This window comes from Vitis riparia, chromosome 8, assembly GCF_004353265.1.
Source record: "Vitis riparia cultivar Riparia Gloire de Montpellier isolate 1030 chromosome 8, EGFV_Vit.rip_1.0, whole genome shotgun sequence".
Taxonomy (NCBI): Eukaryota; Viridiplantae; Streptophyta; class Magnoliopsida; order Vitales; family Vitaceae; genus Vitis; species Vitis riparia.
In genome coordinates this window covers 9,526,609-9,548,768 of record NC_048438.1, presented here as the reverse complement: position 1 = coordinate 9,548,768, position 22,160 = coordinate 9,526,609, and the positions used below count along the sequence as shown (strand labels likewise).

General features: G+C 33.3%; 2 protein-coding genes across 4 annotated transcripts; one reads left to right on the top strand and one right to left on the bottom strand.

The window, feature by feature from the left end:
- Positions 1–215: 215 nt before the first annotated feature.
- Positions 216–3,719, bottom strand: LOC117919648 (mitoferrin-like). Of its 3 annotated transcripts, none has more exons than XR_004652113.1 (3): positions 2,719–3,719; positions 1,517–1,620; positions 646–731 (listed from the first exon to the last, which is right to left on the bottom strand). XR_004652113.1 is itself a non-coding variant. In XM_034836856.1 (2 exons), the coding sequence occupies exons 1-2, from the start codon at positions 3,490–3,492 to the stop codon at positions 522–524; spliced, it is 984 nt and encodes a 327-aa protein (XP_034692747.1). In that variant the 5' UTR covers positions 3,493–3,713; the 3' UTR covers positions 216–521. The 3 variants fall into 3 exon arrangements, 1 of the variants encoding a protein (XP_034692747.1); XR_004652114.1 differs by having other exon boundaries at positions 1,517–1,614; XM_034836856.1 differs by lacking the exon at positions 1,517–1,620 and having other exon boundaries at positions 216–731; positions 2,719–3,713.
- A 14,372-nt stretch (positions 3,720–18,091) lies between these two features.
- On the top strand, positions 18,092–22,156 carry LOC117921348 (ferritin-4, chloroplastic-like). The gene is made up of 8 exons (XM_034839221.1): positions 18,092–18,525; positions 20,165–20,248; positions 20,330–20,390; positions 20,480–20,567; positions 21,157–21,218; positions 21,407–21,472; positions 21,583–21,646; positions 21,799–22,156. Exons 1-8 carry the CDS (start codon positions 18,092–18,094, stop codon positions 21,846–21,848), a joined length of 909 nt encoding a protein of 302 aa, XP_034695112.1. The 3' UTR covers positions 21,849–22,156.
- Positions 22,157–22,160: the final 4 nt, after the last annotated feature.

Below are 22,160 nucleotides of genomic sequence, written 5' to 3'. Positions count from 1 at the left end.
TAAGATGCCAGCACATGAGGCCTTTGCGCTGTGTATGTGTATCAAAACTGACAGTGAGCCCCCTACAGCAACACGTTTGTGCATGTTTTCGTACATCTTTCTAGCAAACGGATTAATGCTATGGATGCATGTGTTGGATGATTTCAGGCGTCAACAATTTGTTAGTTTATATGACTTGTTTGGTTTTCTCCAACAGTGGGGTGGCACCAGCTCAATGAAGCACAAATTCCACATTCCATAGCAAATATACATATTCATGCAAGGGGAGGACAAATCGCCACCGTGATGAATAAATCATTAACATCATCTCATATGAGCAGTCACCACAGCCATTTGCATAATACATTTAATCCTATACTTGTGCGTGATCCAACCAGCACCATTTAAACAAACAACAGCCTTGTTGTGGGAAAATGATGCCCACCTGTTATTCCACTATTCCAATCCAACTATGATGAACAAATTTCACACAGTCGGCCAATTAGGTTGAGGTGTCGTCCACAAGGCACAGTTGTGGTTCCTCAGTTAACCAGGTTACTACGGCCATTCTGCTCTTCAAAGAAGGCTTTTGCTGCTTCATAGGTGGACCAGCAGATTGCAGCAGCTGGTGCATGGAAGAGCATCCTGGGGATCCATCCCCTCATAAGCCCACCGTAACCATCCTTCTTCACTATGGTTTGAATAACATCCCTAATGGAACCACTAGAAAATCTATCACATCCACAGACACCCTGCATAACAATGAAAGACAACTTTAGGACGAATGTAGTTAGGGGTATGTTAAATTTAATCGGAAAATTTCCCCAAATTTCCTGTGAGTGTCAAAAATAGAGGAACCACTCTGGCTCGTATGGATAAGAAGATGCAACGTGCAGCAAGAGAATCTAGAAAAGCAGGATGTGAACCAACACATGGGACTCAGAAAAGAACATTAACTCCCTCAATTGGCAAAACCAGTGTGCAGTATTTTGGTTAACTAGATCCCAGAAGATAAAAGGAATTTAGAACTGTGGTCAACCCAGAAAGTTGATGTATCGGCCAAACCAGCATTATTACTCCAGCATTTGGAACAATTTATCAAAATGGAGCTCTTCAATGGGAACTTAACTAGCAGGATTGATATGTATGACACCAGCAACCCTTGAACAAATGTTCAACACTCCCCAATCATGTCCTCCAGTGTCCATGTTTGCAAATAAAACATTAGTATTTGTTTCTCTTTAATGATGTTGAGGATGGACATGTGGGAGGTCCCAGGTTCAAGTCCAAGGCATAAAAGGAAAAGGAAAAGAAAAAAAAACCTATCAAAAAAGGAAAATTTTTTCTCTTCGACAAAGGCGAACTAGTAGGAGATTCTTGGAGAATATGTGAGCAATAAAACCATGTATATGAAACAGAGTTTAGAGATGATCTTCTAAAGGCTTGTGACCAAACTGCAAGGTGCGAAATTCTTGATTGATGGATCCACTCACCTTAGGAACTAACATAATGAAAAGAGTAGCAAAATACACTATACCCTTTGCAATAGTTCTCTGGAACTCCTAGGATACATAGAATGAGCACACTCCTTCCATGTCCAAGTCCTATTTTTTAAGATTAGTCATGCCAGCATATCTGTGTCTGCGAAACACATAGAACAACATGAAGCACTATTTTTATGATACATGACTAGTTCTTTCACAGTTTCACAACACAAAACATTGAGAAAGATATCAATATAATTTCAGACATAGAAAGCGAAGGACCAGAACCTAGAAGCCTTTAGTCGTTTCTTAATTTTCTTTCTTACATGTTTAGGAGCTAGGCAAGTTGAGATTGGAAGAAAACTTCTCAGATACTAAAAATTTTAATATTATTCTGTAGAATATGTAAAGAATTGAAGACATAGAACCCACCACATACATTCACTTGATAATCCTTTTACCAGCCCAGAAATCTACTGCTCCCACATAATTACAGCACGACACATTGAGCTAGAAAACAGGCATCTTAAAATTATATATGCCTGGTCAACAATTAACATCTAGACGGGGCTGGTCAAAGTTTGGTGCTGATTTGAAACCATAAATTCATTGTTAGCAGCCCGATAAAGGAGCTCGGTGTAATTTTTAATGTATTCTTTATCCATGTGTTCACGAGTTTTCTATTCTTAATAACTCTTTACTTTCTAATGCCTGACTCGGTGGCAAGCAAAGTCAGAAATAAAATATACCAATCCACCCAATTCAACTCAACAGGGCAATATCCCACCTAACTGGGATATGTCCATATCCATTTTTAAAGAGAAATTAATACAATACTCAGAAAGCTCCACTAATCCTGGATCTAAATTGTTGAAACTTGAACAGCAGCAGAGAAAGAGCTGAGCCAATCAGCGGCCTCAGCACTCCCCTCATTCTAAGAACAACTATATCTTTTTATCTTGGGAACCCATGCTAAACCAACTTCATGACTGCCCAATTTAATTTTGCAGTAGCAGTAGTTAGAATCCCAGGAATTTGTTGTCTTTGTCAAATTGATAGGCTTCTCTCATCTTCATATCGAAATCCAACAATTTTGAAAAATAAAAAACAGAGGGAAAAAAGAAAGGGACAAGAGAAACAATCTGGTAATAACTGTGCAAAGAATCAATCAAGAACTACCCACTCAAAAGCAAAATAATGAGCACCCAAAAAAAGGCAGGCAAATCAAATCATATGATTACACAAAGGCTTTCACCTGGCACTGCAACTGAGTTTTGACAACATCAAGTGGAGTTGTAACAGCTGCAGCTAAAGCCCCAGCCACCGCTCCGGCAGTGGCATGAACCACTAAATTCTCATCATCTGCATTCTCCGGAGAGACCTCCATCAGCCCCCTCTTTGCGGCCTCATAAGTCGCAAAATGAACTGCGGTGAACGGCGCATTCATCACAACAGTAGTGCGATATGATGCGTAAAAAGCTTGAATTCCCTCTTCCACCAACACTCTCTTCACACAATCCATCACGCCCTTATATGGGCTACTCTTCAATTGCAACCTCTGCTTCACCATATCCATAGGTGTAATCACAGCATCGCTAGCAACAGTAGCGAAAACTCCCGAAACCGCGTGGGCAGCAGAATTATTTGGATTTCCGGCCGAGAAAAAATCTTTACAGAGCTCATACACCGAAAAATATACGGCATGGGAAGGTCCGGCGCCGAGACCCATTGCAGCAATGCCGCGGTAGAGGCCGGCGGGCCCCTCCATCTTCAAAATGGAGCCAAGGACTTGCCGGAGACCGATGGACGGAGCCGGATACGACCCGCCAATAACCTGCATACGGGTCTTGAGGGTATCTACTGGAAACATGGCCATGTGTTCGACGGAGCCTGCAATTGAGCCGGCGATCATGAACTGCCAGAACTCAAGGCCGTCGTGAGAGGAATTGACAGTGATTTCGGGGCGGTAGTCGGAGGGTTGTGGGACGTGGCGAAATTTTGGGGAGGCGTCGGTGGTAGTGGTGGCCATGGCAGTGGTGGTGGTAGTGGGTGATGGTGTTGAGGCTAGCGCTTAAATGGGGGAATGAATGATTGGGGTTTGGAGATCGCTTTCGGGTTGAATAGAATTGGGTTGTCGCCATACACCACCATTCCTCAAGATTTTAGGGACAGAGAATAAAATGGAGCTTTCATGGTCTTGATGTTTTTCCTCTATCTATACGTATGTGTGTGAGTGTGTGCCTGCAAAAGAATCTGAATACAATTGGTTTTTGAACCGTCTCTGAGATGATAAATAAATCACCATAACAAACAGATAACTCGTAACCATGTTTGGTAATAACAGTCAAGTTCATTGTGGACAGACGTATCTGCAACCCTTTTGGGTTTCGGATCCAATCCTATTTTGGAATTGGGTAACCTACAAGTATTTGGCTTTTAATATTGAATTAGAGTGCCATTTTAGCTAAATGACACTTAAACTTAAGCTAAAAAAGATGAAGAGAAGGAAAAAGGGCATGCATCTCCTTTGAGTGTCCCTGTCACACCTCTGCAAATAGACTTGTAGGTGCAACCAAACAAATTCAGCTCGACTTCCTCCCATCCCAGTTTCACAGTTACTAATAGCCATTCAGCATCATCTTTACTCCTTGTATTGTCATATATCAAGGGACCATGTATATTGATATTTGTTCAGAACCAATTCAGCATTCTCAATGAATGATTCTGAATGGTAGTGTGTGTCAACCCCAGTAACTTGTCTTGATATGGCAAAGGGGACGTGTGTTATCCACAGGCCATGCCTGTGGTGGATGTCCTTAAGTGTACCGGAGCTATCAGCATGGCGCGATCCCAATACACCCCTTCAATTCACTACTAAAGTAACTATATCCGAGTAATGGATGTTTGTGGAACATCAAGTGGTCAAGGACGCGTGGTGTCCATGGGCCTTTGTTGTGGCATCTATCTTCAAAAGTTGCAGTCTCAAGTCTCAACATCAGAGCCAAAGGTACACCAAAGCCACACGCATCCCACAAGTAATTGATAATGAGCCATACTGTCGCTATGTGAACCACTGGTTCCTCCTCTCATTCTACATCTCATATCCATGCCCTTCTCCCGCTCATGGTGAAGGTGGAGGCTTCATTCCTTGCAGACCAAACAACTTATTTCTTCTCTTCATTTTCCTTTGATGGGTGTCCCAAGGTCAAGCCTCTCTAAGGTGGAGGCTTCATTTCTTGCAGACCAAACAACTTATATCTTCTCTTCATTTTTCCTTCGATGGGTGTCCCAAGGTCAGGCCTCTCTCCCTAGGTAATGTATTCAAAGTCATTTACATGTGTGACGCTAGATCACAATCGGATGATTGAGGAAAATATCTAAGTATGCATGTTTTAGAAGGCGTGCATACTCACACTTCATTAATAGTTGTTAAAATACTCTACATGTTAACCCTCACACTTTTCCTTCCTCTCATGACCAGAATAACTAGATGTCCAGAGAAGAAGAAAGAAATCAAATAAAAAGTGCTGAAAGGCTCGCATGTGGACGTCTACATTTGTGATGAGATGGATTATGACCCAACTGATAAGGCACTAATATCTCCTTTCCGTCCACTATGTGTTTCCATCCACAAATAAATTAATTAATTAATTTAAAAAATCAACCCCAAAATAAAAAATAATAATAATATATATATATATATATATATATATATATATGTAAAGGATTTGAGCCCATTTGTATAAGGGGAGCGTCCAACTGATTTTTCTTTTTTTCAATTATGGAACTAAAATAAACTTACCCAGCTTCAAGTGCCAGGACAAACCCAAAACCAACTGATCAAGACGTACACTATGAAGACTGCAGCATTTGTAACATGTTAGGAAAGGAAACCGATAGTTCCAAACCACACCAAACTGGAAGACCTGCTTCATTAGAAACTGAACTAGCTCAAAAACTATGATACAACCTGCATTCTATGTTTTGGGAGTCAACAAATATATATCCTATAGGTAAATTGATGATCCAAAATGACGAGAGGACAATCAGAATAAACATACATTTAGGTTGAGGATCACAATTCACAGCTACGCTTAGGTGGCTATTTAAAGGACCTCACTTCACCAACTGAGAAATGAAATGAGGAGATTTGGATTCACAAATTGATCCTGGCTCCAGAAAAGGATATTGAACATGAGCACAGAAATATTTGAAGCAATTTCCAATATGGCAGTAGGAATACTATACTGGGCTGCTTTGCTTCTCTACTTCTTTCATTTGACTTTGAATGAGGAGGGAAGAAGTTTCTATTACTTCTATACCATGTCTAGATGGCAGTGAATATCAAGTTCCATTCCCAGAAACATTTACTTAACCTTAAAGACTAGGAATGAATGAAAGCACATCATTGAGTAAAATTTGTCCACACCTCACTTCAGAAGTTGTCAAGGATAAACAGTGGAGTTCAAAAACTGAGGTTTTTTTAGGGTTTTAGAACAAGTACTGCCTGATTTTACCCTTCTCATTTCTGCTTTAAACTACAAACCGCAACCAGTAAACAGATAATATTGCAAATTATTTATTAAGTTAATATAATCTAATCTAGTTTTTTATTGAAGTTGATCCGGAAATCATAACAAGATAATCACATGATGCAGCCATTGCTCCTCATTCAAACCGAGAGTACCTAAAATGGGAGGGAATGAGCTTAAGGCGGAAATATTAATATAGTTTCATAGATAAAAAATTTTAAATCATGAATACAAATAAAAGATATAATTTACAATTTTTTTTTACAAAAAATCTTGAGTTTCAAACATATTAAAGTATCCAAAAAATTTTCAATCAAACTTTTTCGTATTTATATGAATAACAATTTCATATCAAATCAAATAAGAAGATTTCAAAATATTTTTACACTAAGTACCAAATAACAAATGATGTCTAATTAAGTGAAACTTTACAAATGAGTGGATAGCCTCAAATTTGTTCATTTTAAGATAGGTGGAACCAAACATTACTAGTACTAATAATTTCTAATCAAATCCCTAAAAGTTGGGATTCAAAGCAATTGTAATCTCCATCAAGGAATGTAAAGGTCTATAATTATACTATGTTGCTTAGGTTGAAATAAACCAAAGTCAAATACTTTTGTTTCATTTATTCACATTTACAAAAAATATAATATCTCCATTTATTTATTTATTTGTAAACAATCAAATATTAACAAATATATTTTTCATACACAAATGTATTTGATTCATATGTAGAGAAATAAAAATAACATTTTACATAATTTCAAAATTGTAGGGAATCCCAAATCACTCCATTCCTTATCTCAGGTTCAGGTTAGGTGCATGAATAACTTCCTAGGGCTTTAGATCCTAGCAACAGAAGCAAAAAAATACAATTTTTTAATATCAAGATCTAGTTTAACAGAGTTAGAGAAAACTTCACCTCCAATTTGGACGTTCCCAAATCAATTCCACATGGTGAAGAAGAAGTCTAAAGATTCTTAAGCTTTCATGCACCTAAGATCTTCCGCTCAATGACTCTAATTTTGTTCTTGGCACTCCAAAGGGTAGGCTTTGGAAAGAAGGATGTTTTGGCTCTCTCTCTCTTTCTCTGGGAGTGGAAAATGTCAATCACTAAAACATCTTAGAAACCCTAACTCCTAAAAGAGTATTTATAGGATTCCCCTATTAAACTTAAGTGACTTGAGCCCACATGGACATAGATCACTTAATCTAACCCAAAACAAATTCTAATTGTTTAATTAACCACATAGGATCATCTAATTAATCAATTAGCCTAATTCAAAAACCTTATTTACTATATCATGTCCAACCTTGCATCATTACCAAAATACCCTTATGGACAAGAGTGAACCTAGAGTCGATCCAACCCTCATAACCTATGTCATCATGGTATATAAGCCCAAAGCAAGGACCATTGGGATCCATAAGAGTATTGGCTTCTTCAAAATCCAATTTTAAAGGTGATTCAACATCCCACTAAAGAGAATCAATTACACTCTAGTACCCTATGTAAATAACAACAAGATAAGCTAAGGTATGTAACCTACTATCCACTAAATGTAAACTCTCCATTAACTAGTATTTATAATATAACAAGGTAATACTATCACTTATCAATATTATATATTTAATCATTGAGTTACAAATCTCACTTATTATGTGATCAATTAACATACTCTAACTCCAATGAGCATATATCAAATTTTCATTATTGGAAATACTACAGTCATAGACTTCTAGATCACATGTCCTTTAGATCAATCAAAGAGACACAATGTCTCAAACATATGAGATATCATGATGCCTTTATTAAAAATACTGATTGTCATCGCAATCTATAGGGATATGTGACCATCTTAAGGTCTTATTCATAGGTCAAAGTCTTCTACTAACTTTGACACATACTCAATATCCTCTCAAGATTGAAAGTCCATGTAGTATAGTAACTTGGTAAATCATGACAATCAATAGTCTTACATCATGATTCACCATAAATTCTATCTAATATGTAACCATACACACTAGTGAGCTCAACATAGGAAACTCATCTCGATGCTCAAGACAAGTCATCTCTCCAATTAGGAGGTAGTGCATTATAGTCTCTACTAGATTGCCAAAATCGATGAACAATTTATCTACTTATAAGGAACCCATGACTTGTATCCTCTATACAACTCTTAATGCACCTAAGTCATATACAATGTAAGAAATATGAGCATGTATGTTTAGATATTTAATTAATGCAAATGAGATAATAAATGGGAAATAAAGAAACATATATAAATAAATTTATAAATGAATTTCAATTTGTTACATCATATCATACATTATAAGGTTCAACCCTTACCAACTTTTACTAGTCTTAAAGCATATTAGGACACATCTAACACTTATGTTATCTGTGTGACCATCAAAGACTTTAGTAAATCAAGTCTCCATGAAGGAATTTGTTAGGTTCTCTACAGAAGCAATCTTCTCCACAACCACATCTCCTTTTATTATTATCTCACATATCAAGTGATATTTTCTTTTAGTGTATTTAACCTTCCAGTGGTTTCTTGGTTTTTTAGAATATGCCACCGCCCAATGTTATCACAAAATAATAATATGAGCGATGCAACCAAGGGTACTAACCCAAGTCCCATCAAGAACTTTTAAATCCAAACGACTTCCTTTGCTATTTCAAAAACAATAACGAACTTGGTTTCCATAGTGGAGTCAACAACATAGGATTGTTTCACACTTCTCCAACTAAAAACCTCATCACCTAGAGTGAACACAAACCCAAAACTAAACTTATGAGAGTCTTTATCAGATTGAAAGTTCGAATATATATTCCCAAGGGGTAACAACTCATCACAATGATATACCAACATATAATCTCTCATTCTCAGAAGATACTTGAGCATATGTTTCACCGTTGTACAATGATCCATGCTTGGATTTGACTTATATATACTCACCATACCTACAACAAAGCAAATATTTGATTTGATACATAGCATCACATAGATAAGGCTACCCACTACTGAAACATAGAGTATGTCTTCATGCGACCTTTCTCCCTAGTGATCTTGGGACACTAATCTTGAGAAAAATGTGTTCCATGCCTAAAGGGTAGTAGACCCTTTTTGAAGTCCTACATCACATACTTAACTAAAAGTTTATCAATGTAGGTGACTGATGACAATGCAATGTTCTTATTCTTGCAATCTCAAAGGACCTTAATTCCAAGAATATATTATGCACCCAAATCTTTCATTTAGAACTAAGTAGATAACCAAGTCCTAATTTATGACAACAACCCTACATCATTCTCAATTAATAGAATGTCATCACTGTACAAGACCAAAAACACCATAATGCTTCCCTGTATCTTATTATACACATAAAAATCATCCTCCTTTTGATCAAAATCAAGAGTCTTGATATCTAAACCAAAAATTTTATTTCATAAGCAAGATGTTTGCATTAATCCATAAATGGATTAATATAACTTGCACACAAGTTGTTTTTGGCTCTTTGCCATGAATCTATCTAGTTACATCACATAGACGCTCTCTTCAAGATCACCATTCAATTTTGTTGTCTTGACATCCATTTGTCATATCTCATAATCGAGATGTACCATAATGGACAGAAGTATTTTGACGGATTTAAGTATGGCTACTAGCGAGAAGGTCTCATCATAGTCGAAATCAAGTTTCTGACCATAAGCCTTCGTTACAAGCCTAACCTTATATTTCTCAACCTTTTCATCTACCCCTCTCTTCCTTTTGTAGACCCACTTACACCCTATGGGTTTTATCCATTTAGATGTTTCTATAAGATCATAGGCTTTGTTAGAACACATATATTCTAACTCTACCTCCATAATTCCTAGCCATACAATAACATCTTCACTACTCATTGTTTCATCGTAATTTGTGGGATCAGTCTCATGTTTCTCTAGAATTGCATTAAAAGAGTATCCCAAATATATAAACTTATCTTGTTGTATAACAACCCTCTCACTATAACAAGACACTGGTGCATTACAATTGACTAGAATGGTAGGTGTAGAAACCTCTAGATCCATAGTCCTCTATGCTAATGTGCGAGTGTCTTTAAGTGCTCTCCAATCTATATTATGTTTTACCTTATTGCTTATCACATAGTCTCCTTCTAGAAATCTGACATTTGCATTAACAAATACCTTTTGATCAACCTAACTATAAATTTAATACCCTCTTGTCCCTTTTAGATAGCCTATAAACTGGCATACCTTAGACCTTACTTCCAACTTGTCTACCTTTAGGTGTTGGGAACCCCAAAATGTGAATGTATTGAAAACTAGGTTTGCGACATTTCCACATCTTCTTAAAAGTTAAAGGTATCAACTCGAAAGGCATTAGGTTAAGTATGTATGTCGTAGTCTCCAAGGTATATTCCTAAAAGGATACAAGAAGCGATAAGAAACTTATCATAGACCTCATCATGTCCATCAATGTTCAATTTCTTCTTTCCATCACTCTATTTTGTTGTAGAATTCCATGCGCACTCAACTAGGATATAATCTCATGCTCCTTGAGGAAAAAATAGAACCGAGTAGACATGTACTCACCACCTCGATCGGATCGAAGTGGCTAGATACATTTAACTAATTGGTTTTCCAATTCCACCTCAAATTCAATGAATTTTTTTTAAGGCATTGGACTTCCTATGCATCAAGTAAACATATTCAAACTTAGAATAATCATCCATAAATGTGATGAAATACTCATACACTTCTCATGCATGGACATTAAAAGACTTACACACGTCAATATGCACCAACATCAAACACTCCTCAGCTCTATATCCTTTAGCTGTAAATGGCTTCTTGGTCACTTACCTTTTATATAGAATTCACTGGCTATAAGTTCTTTTAGAATCAAAGAAGGTAATATTCTAGATTTAACTAGTCTTTGGATCCTATTTAGATTAATATAACCTAGACATGAGTGTAAAATTATGCTAGGTTCCTTTCTTTTACGTGAGATATGATAATTATCATTATTTGGCAAAACAAATAATGGAGTCATGTAATAAAAACTATCTATCAGTGAACCTAAGCATATAAACAAATCATTCATCTTAATAAATAAACACTCAAAATCTTGAAGAATGTACTTTTCACCTAACATAATATAAGAAAATGATTGTTACTATTAACTATTTTTCTAAAATTATAAAATTAGTATTCTTAATAATATATGTTATTTCAATTTCTTAACCAATAACAATTTAATTAAAGATCGAGTTTCTAAATTTTTATAAAAAATGTGTTCCTTCCAAAATCTATTCCAAAGAATCTATCAATTTTTTTTAATTTTTTTTTAACTAAAACTCCTAAAAGTATATTATTTCCATTTATTGCATTAAAAAAATATATTCCTAAGAATCTATTTTTTTTTTTTAACTAAAACTCCTAAAAATATATTATTTCCCTTTATTGCATTCAAAAAAATCTATTCCTAAGAATCTATCATTTTATTATTATTTTAACTAAAACTCCTAAAGTGCATTATTTCCATTTATTGCATTAATAATGGACTAAAACTCCTAAAAGTGCATCATTTCTATTTTTTGCATTAAACTATTACTATTATTATTATTATTTTTGTAAACTACCTTTTTTTTAACTAACCTAGTATGCACCCTAAGCCTTAAGTGAACCATACCATATTATCAACATGTCATTTAATAGTATGATTTTGTTTTGTTTTGTTTTTTTTTTTTTTTTTTTTCGTTAACCCTATCAGTTCCACCATGCAATACCCTTTTCAATCTTCCCGTATTGCCTACCATACATCACACTCTCCAAGACATCATAAGCATAATTTTTTTTTTCTTTCCATTAGGTCAATTGCCCAAAGCACCAATCATTAGCCTTTTTCATTTCTTTTTTTTACTTACCTATCATGCAACCCTAAGCCTTAAGTGACCCATACCATATTATCAACTTCATGTTATTTAATAGTATGATTTTGTTTCTTTTTTTTCTTTTTTTTTTCCCTTAACCTTATTGGTTTCACCATGCAATACCCTTTTCAATCTCCCCACATAGCCTACCGTACATCACACTCTCCAAGACATCAGAGCATAAATTTTTTTCCCCCTCCATTAATTTAATTGTCCAAAGCACCATCCGTTGGCCTTTTTTTTTTTTTTCTTTGATTGTTTTTAGGATTGGCAACGGGGCAGATTTGGAATAGGCCACCTCTATCCCATTCCTGTCCCAATCATATAAATCTCTTTCCCATCCTCATCCCAAACCCAAGGCAAGGCGGGTTAATGTCTCATGTTCCCGTTTACAAAAGAGTTGATAATCTCATCCCCGTACCAAATGAGTTTTCAAGGCAAGGCAAGGCAAGTTTGGATTCGGGTATTGCAACTATTTGATTAGATGCAATATTGACTGACCTATTGATATATTTGGAGAGCCCATTATTGCATCCAGTGAAGTACACCTATAATAGAATACTATGGCTACTGCACAAGCAAATTCATACCCAAAAAATATAGTTGAAAGACTATATTGTTTTGTGGACATCATTAGTTTAATAGAATTTTATTCGGCACCAAGAAATCTAAAATTCGACAAAGCTTGAAGATAAGACTTTCTGAAATAAACACAAGCTACTACTATAGTTGCATAACATGCTTAACATAGAAAAGCTTCAATAACACTTGCTCAATCCTCCTGCATCTTTTGCTGCTTCAAGAACATCGTGAGTTTCCATGGATGTGATACTTGATACATAAGGTGGAATAAATCTCTGCAATACATAAATTCATGATATGGCATAAGAGAATGAAACCTTAAAAATCTAGGAAGAATAAATTATATATAGGGAGGAGTTTTTGGGGCATTTTGTAATATTTAAGGGTAAATTGGTAATTATATATTCAAGGCAGGGCGGGGCGGGGCGGGTAACTACAAACCCATACCCGTCCCGAATCCGAATCAGGTTTTAAAAAACCTTCCCATACCCATCCCAATAAGGGCAGAGCGAAGTGGGGCAGGGCGGATGACTCAATTTACCCACAAAATTGTCATTCCTAATTGTTTTCCCTTTATCATCACAATTCCAAAAATCACATGGTACACACTCTTTTTTTTTTTTCCACCATCTTATTGCCATTATAGCACACCCACATTTCTTTTTTTTCCCTTGCAACTCTCATTCTTCACACATTTACATGTTTTTAAAAATAGTTATTTATTTATTTATTCACATCCAAATCTATGATTTATTTTCTTTTATTTTTATTTATTTTTATTTGTTTAAATCTATTCATTTGAATATGCAGAATTTATCAATATCCATCAATAAATCTACCTATATTTATATATTTCTATTTTTTTATAAAAATAAATAAATCAAACCCTAATCTAAATTTAAATTTCCAAAGAATTAAACTCTTTAAAATTATCGAAAGGTTAAAATCTTACCCCAAAAAACTAATCTCCAAGTCCTAAGCTCTCAAATCTTTAACCATGCATTATCTAATCTCTCTAATCTCCCTGCAAAATGATTTTTATATAAAGAAGGCAAAAAATCTAATTAATACCTAAAACTTTTAAACATGAAAAAACCTTTCTACCCTTTTTAATTTATTTAACTTATTTCTTTATTTTTAATCTACATTTTACCCCTGAACTTTGGTTTAGGACGTTACACTCACCATCACTCACACTTGCACAGTAAGCCTTCTTTTGTATCTGAATTCAAATTTTCCTTGATTTGATATTTCATGTTGAAATTTTGAAATTCTTGTATTGGATGAATGCTTACTATACAAGTATGAGTAATGGTGAGTATAACATCTGCACACTATTAGTATAAGTAAAGATGAGTGTAATGCCCCAAACCAATAAATAAATAAATAAATAAATATATTATTTTCAAAAAATTTAATGCGTCATATTTAAAAAAAATTTAAGAAACATAATCTAGGTCAAATTTTTAAAGGAGATAATCTAAATCTCCATAGTTCATTTTGCAAAGAACACTTGAGTATTCAACATTTACATATGGCATTGTATGGTTACAACTTTTAACATAATTGTAGTTTAGTTAATGATAATTTTTTTTTTTTAATATTTTATCTTCAATGTATTAAAACATGTTGGCAATAACATCATTTTATTAGTTGGATAAAGCTTTGCTCCCTTGAATTAAGAAGAGGCAACACAACCTAATACATCAAGTGCATCCTATTACACAACTAAATATAATGGTGTACCTTGAACTATATATAGTTTGTTTCCCATTTTGGTCCTTAAACCAAAAATCCTATCTAATTAGCAACTTAAATTTCATAAATTATATCTAATTATTCCTTCTATAACTGATTGTGTAACACACTAATGGAATAAGTTGTTGGACATGATGTGAATTGTAGGAAATTTGATGCATTTCCCTTGATGCCACTTAGGTGCTCATTGATTTTGATCTAATGACCATGGTTAATTCATTGGTTATTTGAGAATAGAGTAGCTAAGATGTATGTTCAATGTCCATATCAATTTAAGTTCATGCAAAGCTAAGCCTCTAGTACAAGGGTGACATATGAAAAAATGGGAAAAGATATTAGAATAGCGGTTAACTATCATGAATCATTTTTCTATTTTTTCTAACCTTATATCACAAGTCTTTTATAGCAAATAATTAAATAGAAAAAATGTACATATATATTATAAGTATGAAATATAAAATAATATATGATCAAATTCATGAAATGCTATATTATTGGGTTTTCTAAGGTGTTCCACATCTCAAGTTCTTAAGAGGGTAGCAACATTATGATAGTCTTCTACTTCTTCAATTATTTGTGAAACTAGAATTAAGTTAATTGTTGAGTAATTTTTAGTCATGCGTAATAATGGTGCTCAAAGACAATTAAGGTCAATATGCAAAATCAAATGTTTCCAAGAGCATTAATATAAAATTCCTCCAGAGATACCTGACACTTACAAACACTAAATGATACCTCACACTTGGTGTTTTCCCTCAAGTGATACCTCATATTAGAGCTCACCACATAAAGGTTGCATGAAAGATATAGAATTAAACTCACAAAATTTTAGCACAAATTTAAGCTCAAATTAATACATGATAAACTAAAATCAAGTTACACTAATGATATGCAAGTTTAAAATAAAGTGTACTAAAAAATGACTTTAGGATGTTAAGTTTACAAAATAATGAAGTTTGGAGCTTTTTTATAAGAGAAGAAAACTCAAACTAACCATTAGGCAAGTTAAAGGATCAATTGATCAAAAAACTAGTTCTACCAATTCACTAGTTGTTAGGCAATAAATGCTCTCTAGATTATTATTGGCTTTTTGAGGCTCGAACGACCCCAATTGAACATCGACCAAATGAGTCAAAGGTTCAACCAGCTAAGCATAGCTACTAAAAGAGAGAGTGTGCAAAATGCACCTCGATCGATCAAGCCCAATTGGCTCAACCGATTCATTAACCCCTCAATAAGTTGCACTTTGAAGTGCTCAAATAATATAATTTTTGAGGTTTGGAACTTTCAAAAACTCTTAGAACCCTTCTTAAAACCTTTTAGAGAAGTTTTAAAAAAAAATTGACTTAAGGTTTTAACTCAGAACATGAAATCATCCAAATATACATATAAAAAAAAATTAAACCAATTCAACTATTGGATGATTTTAGGTGCATGAATAAAAATAAGATGCATAATCATAGTACATCAACAACCTTACAAAAATATTTTAGGCAAAATATTAAAAACTCTTCTTTTTCATGTCTTCTTCTACTTCTTGATTTTCATTTAACTTGATTTGTTTTTATAATTGTCATCTTAGAAATCATCTTATCTAATGACACTCAAGGTTAAACTAATTTCAAACCTTGTTTTGTTGTCATCAAAATTGATATTAACTAAATCTTGGTTTAATAATAAAAAATTAAAAATTAAAATATTTTTAAAGATTATTATGAAAATAATATTTATTTTATAATAAAAATTAAATTTTTATTGTAAATATATAATTTAAACTTATAAATTTTTTTATAAACTAATTGATGTGTCATATTTTCCAAATAGATATACAACTTATTATCAACTTATTAACATGATAGAAAATCTTATAAAGACTATTTTAATCCCTATTTCATCTTGTAGACTTAAAATTACTTGTAACATGAATTATGATTTATTTTTTATTTTTTAAAATGCAGTAATACGTCAGTAATTTTTATATTTATGCGGTTGAAAGATGTTACCTTTTTTTTTTTTCAAATTACTTTATTTTTTTTTACTATTTATAACTAATAAATTAGAAACTTGTAGTATAGAAATAACTACTATTTTATATCAAATTGAATAATGATTTATCGTTCACAATCTAATTTTGTATTGAATTAATTTATATCGATTAATTATAAAATAAGAAACTAATTTATTTTTCTACTTTTTTTATTCTTTTTACCAAGAAATGGTTTTCAATTTTTTATTAAAACGATTAAATTTTAAATTATTTAAATTTTAAAGTTTATCTTAAAAAACTAATTTAACTTAAAGAAAAATAAAAATTATTCATTAAAAAATTAATTTAATACACTCAAATAAAATAGAACCGATAATAGTTTTATTAAAAAAAACTTGAATAAAATAAAATACACAATAGTTTTAATTTTTTTTTAAGTTTTTAAATTTTTTAACAAGTTAAATATGATATAATTTAATTTCACCTATAAAAAAAATTAAATATTCATTTATCAAAATATTTTTAAAAGGATATTAAGAAATAATGTCAAAGTGAAATGAGGAAGAATGCATTAAATAAACTTAAAAAAATTCTATTTATATTTAATAGTAAAACTAACATTAAAATTCAAGATAAATACCAAAATATTTTTAATCAATAGCTAAGTGAATATAAAATAGTATTATTTTAATATTAATAATATATAATATAATATATAACAAAATAATTTATATTTTTAAAATGTTATTATTTAGAAATAATATATAAAATAATAATTATTGGTAATATTATTATTTATAAAAATATATCCATATTAATTAATAATTGTTTTTATATACTGAATTTAGAATAAAAAATTAATTAATTTTATAATACATATATTTTAAAGGGATAACTGTGTTTTGGACCCAATTGGGCCTAAAATTTAAGCTTTGGTCCATGTAAGTTCACCATTTAAGCTCAAGACCTAGAGAAAGTGTGAAAATCGAGAAGAAGTATATGAATTTGTTATCTTTCCAACATGATCTTTGCTCACTATGAAAAAAAAAAATAGAAAAACATTAATTTAAATTTTATTCCTTTTGTAAACCTTAATAAAATTTAATATAATTTAGTGATTTGGAAAAAAAATACACCATTTTCCAAAAAAATAAAAATAAATTATTATTATTATTATTTAAAAATCAAACAACTTGTATAATATATATTTTTAAAATTGTGTATATAAAAAATAACTAAAAATACGTCAAATTTATTTTTTAAAATGATATATTTTTAGAATAATTATTTAAAAAAATTAAGATAAAAAAGTATGTCAAATATTATGGCAGAATATAGTTTTAAAGGGTATATTGGTCTTTTCATATTTCATATCCTCCCCATCAATTATGTAACTTATATGGATTAAAACTTAATTTTTGAGTTCAATTGGGTTCAAATCACAATTGTCTCTATTTTAAATAATTTAATTATTATAAAAATATATTATTAGTTAAAAACATTATTAAAAATAAGAAAATATATATATATATTGATACACATGTAGGACTTGAGAAAAAAGAGTAGGATGGAGGATAAGGAAAAGCCTCGTGTGGAGGACAGGCTCCTTAACAATTTGGTCACACACGAAAGCTTGGAAGTCATAACTTCCAGAAACACAAGGTATTTAGATGTGGAGTGAAACCGTATTTGGATCGCTACGTGAAGCAGATATTTGGTCAGATTCCATGGCATCTTGGATAAACCACGAGCTCGCCACACGCCCTCTACACGTGGTGCAACCTCCTCCCTCCACCTCTGTTCTCATCCTACGCTCCAAAATGAGCCCCATCAGAATGGAACTCTCTCAAAGGGAGCTTATATTATACCATCAGCCTCTTCATCACTTCACCTCTCATCTGCATCTTTCTCATCTTTTCTTCATTTCTGTGATAGAATTAGCCATGCTTGTGGGAGGTGTTTCAGTTGTTTCTCTCTTAGGGTCGTCAGGGGAGGGTCTTGGAAGTCCTCTTTTTGGTAGCTTCGGCTCTTCTTCCTCTTGTACTTCTCGGTGGCTGAGGAGAAGAGGGAATAATGGATTGGTGGTGAGGGGATCAGGGGAGAGAAGTAATGAGTTGTCGACTAGTAGAGTGGTATTTCAGCCGTTTGAAGAGTTGAAGAAGGAGGATTTTCTTGTTCCGATTTCTGCTCAACATTCGCTTGCTCGCCAAGGCTATTCCGAGGAGTGTGAAGCAGCCATTAATGAACAAATCAAGTGGGTTTTATTTATTTTTATTTTTTTCAATAATTTTTAGCCTACCTAAAAGAAAAATTAAAGATATTAAAATTCAAGATCAGTTTTTCCGAATGATTTAAAAACAGTTTCTGTTTTTAAAAATAAAATATTATTTTAAAAAAATTTACTATTTAATGATTGTTTTCAAAAACAATTATTAGGAATGAACTAAAATAGAAAAAACAAATAGGAGTTGTTTTCACTTATATTTTTAAAACAATTTATCCTTCTCTTACTTTCCTTTACTTTTTATTTTCAGTTTTATACCTTTTTACTTTTATCTAAATCATGGAAAGTTTTAGGCACGATGAGAGAGAAAAATTAGTATACCTTTTTATTTTAAATTATGAAAATTTTGTAAGAAGCTGGGAAAAAAATAAATATTAAGCTTAAATTTAATATTTTATTTTATTTTATTTCTCAAATATTATTATAAATTAAAAATATGAAGACTTTAAATAGTTTTTATTATAATTATTTTTTCTTATTATTTCTAAAATAAATAAACAAAACTATTCGAAATTCCTTTCCAATTTTTTGCTTTCCCCCTCTTTGTTTCTTTGCTTAAAGCTTCAAGTTGCATTGACTTTGTGTTCTCTTTTTCTTTTCGTCTGCCATTATCGCCCACCAACTCCAAACCTTAAACTTAATATGTTTTCCCAGAGAACCCTGTCTTCTAGTCCCTGTTTTGAGAATCGGGTTCTACTTGTTTATTGTTCCTGACTTGGTTTTCACATTCATCAATGCCTGGTACTTTTGATTCTTAACAAAGAGAGAGTTTGCAACACATCCCTTCTTAAGAAACAGCCCAATGTTAGGAAGATCATGTTAAGCTTCCTGCCTTCTGTCCCTCCTTGTTGTTCATTTTATGCATCTGCTTTAACTTCGCATTGAATTTTATCTACAACCTGAGCAAGCTTAACTAGGTGCTGGCTGATCTTGATCTAAATGAGGCTCACAATAAATTAAGTATAGGGTGGATAATTCTATAGGAAGATGAAAATTGGTTTATGACAGGACATGATTCATAGACTCTTTAAGTCATCATGGTCTACAGAAGGTGCTAAAAATAAAATAAATGGAATTCAACTTCTTGGGAGAGGTTAAAATTTTTTCTATTTTTTCTCATTAGTGATCAACATGTAGTTTAGTTGATTTGGACGCTTAGGGGATTGTGGTGGAGAAGACAATGGGACCATCATGGGGAGGTTTGGTAGAAATTAAAGCCAAGATGGAGATTGTTTCATATTCTGCTATCTTTGTAAAACATACCACATTGAGGCCATACAAAATGCTTTCTGATATAGCCTTGTAAAGTAGTCTCCTCAGTCCGGACAGAGCAATTCTGTTTGAGTTGCTTAAGTGGATTCCCAGGAAAAGACAATGGGACTTTAGGAGTTATAGCTGCGAATCTCAAGCTGTGGGCATGTGTTTGTTTTAAAGAGCAGGCTGACCTGAGAGGGGGATACCATTCTACTCTGTAAAATTCACTTTACTTTTCATTCACTTTGTTAGGTCCAGGATTTTTCATGCATCATTATCATCGTTATCACTAGTTCCTGTTTCAGTTAAAATTTTCTTCTTACTGACCTTTTTCTTGCTTTGTTTGATATAACAGTGTGGAATACAATGTGTCTTATGTGTATCATTCGATGTTTGCATACTTCGACAGGGACAACATTGCTCTCAGGGGCCTTGCCAAGTAACCACAATAACCATAAATTCTCTCATACTGCTTGATTGTTCTAATTATTAGAGTTGATGTATCATCCTGTTGCTTCAGATTCTTCAAGGAGTCAAGTGAAGAAGAAAGACAGCATGCTGAGAAACTGATGGAATACCAGGTTTTCTAGAAGTGATTTGTTGCCTTCTTAATTTACTTATTCTTTCTTGGTTTTGCATATCTAATACTATGCTTTCTGATAATTACTAGAACAAAAGAGGAGGAAAAGTAAAGCTACATCCTGTGCTGATGACCCCTTCAGAGTTTGATCATGCTGAGAAGGGAGATGCATTGTACTGTAAGTTTCTTTTCGGTTCTTCTCCATGCTTATGAGTTGACATGTGTGTGTGTTTGCACACACCTGCATTATTTTATATGGCATGCATTTGTCTAGGTTTTAGTTCTTCAACAGTATAAATTTAAGGTGTCATTTCTTTATGCTCCCGAATCCACAAACACACAAAATGCCCTCCATCCAACTATTCACGGGCCCCTTAATTCCTGTTTGGGTCTCCCTCATACCGTGCAATTTGGAATAAGTTGAATTTAAGTATGCATTACTTGAGGACATTGTTTTGTACTCTGTAACCTCCAGAATGAAAGATGTTTGATTTGAGTAATGCAAAATCTTTTATTTCCTTTTTCTTCTTCTTTCTTTAGGTGTCGTTTGTTCATATTTTACAACTCCGGAAATTGTGTTTCTTTACAGAAAAAACACTACCTTAATAGGACTGCCCACTCTTCTTCCATAGTTTATTTGACTTTCACCTGGCATATTCACAAGCTTGTTGTGTTTGTTCTACTTGCTATGCTTCTGTCTTGAACATTTTTTTTTTTTTTTTTTTTTTTGTGGGAACTCATTCAATTATCTATGATTATTGATTCAGCTATGGAGCTAGCATTGTCATTGGAGAAGTTAACAAATGAGAAACTCCTGCTCCTGCACAGTGTAAGACTTCTTTATTCGGTTTCTGGTCCACTAGTTTTGAATCTGTTGCTTAAAATGGGGTAGCATGGGTGGTGTCTAAATCAATCACCTGGTTGTTATAGCTCATGGTTCTTGAATCTGCAACCTATAATTGTGACTTGGACAAATGGATCTCTTTTAAGATATGCTCTGTTCTTGATGAATATCAGGTGGCAGATCGAAACAATGATCCCCAGTTGACAGATTTTATTGAGAGCGAGTTTTTGACAGAGCAGGTAAACCTAAGAGTTTAATGTTCTTGCCATCAGAACTTAAAAAGAGTCATTTTTGTATTATATGAAAAATGGTGAAAAGCGTGCTTCTTGGTGTTTTTTTCCTTTTGTAGGTTGAAGCCATCAAGAAGATCTCAGAATATGTTGCCCAACTGAGAAGGGTTGGAAAGGGACATGGTACGAATCAAATTTTAAATTCACTCTTTGTCATTTCTCATTTCTTTGAGCAAGTGCCACTGTCTTCTTTTCATATAAGTTTGTAACCAATGAATCCATCCGCTTCCATTTGTTGGCATTTAGATCTTTTTTTTCAATTGGTTGGCTTGCAGGAGTGTGGCACTTTGATCAAATGCTCCTCGAAGAGGGTGGTGCAGCATGATGAAGCCTCATAGTGTCAGTTCTCTTTCTTGGTCAGTCTTAGATTTCAGGAGCGGCTTTCAGCAGTGTGGCACTTCACATATGGAGTTATTTACAGTATAGAATAAAGCTGTTAGTTGCATTGCTTTCACCTAGTAGAGAAAATATTCAATCAAAGTTTCAGTTGCAAGCTCGACAGGCTTTTCGCTTCTGATAGTTTATGGGAACAATAAAAGAGTTTAAGCATCTTAGAATGATGCTCGATACTCCTACTCCTATTTGCCCATGAATTGTATCAACTATTTTTATAAATGCCAAATTTGATTAGAAGATA

Bases quoted from the DNA above. Each gene is read 5' to 3' on its own strand.
- LOC117921348 (XM_034839221.1), top strand. From the start codon at position 18,092: ATGAGCCCCATCAGAATGGAACTCTCTCAAAGGGAGCTTATATTATAC. The intron at 21,473-21,582 runs GTAAACCTAAGA...TTCCTTTTGTAG, and splicing joins GCGAGTTTTTGACAGAGCAG to GTTGAAGCCATCAAGAAGAT. The intron at 21,647-21,798 runs GTACGAATCAAA...GTTGGCTTGCAG, and splicing joins AAGGGTTGGAAAGGGACATG to GAGTGTGGCACTTTGATCAA.
- LOC117919648 (XM_034836856.1), bottom strand. From the start codon at position 3,492: ATGGCCACCACTACCACCGACGCCTCCCCAAAATTTCGCCACGTCCCA. The intron at 732-2,718 runs GTGAAAGCCTTT...ATTGTTATGCAG, and splicing joins AAACTCAGTTGCAGTGCCAG to GGTGTCTGTGGATGTGATAG.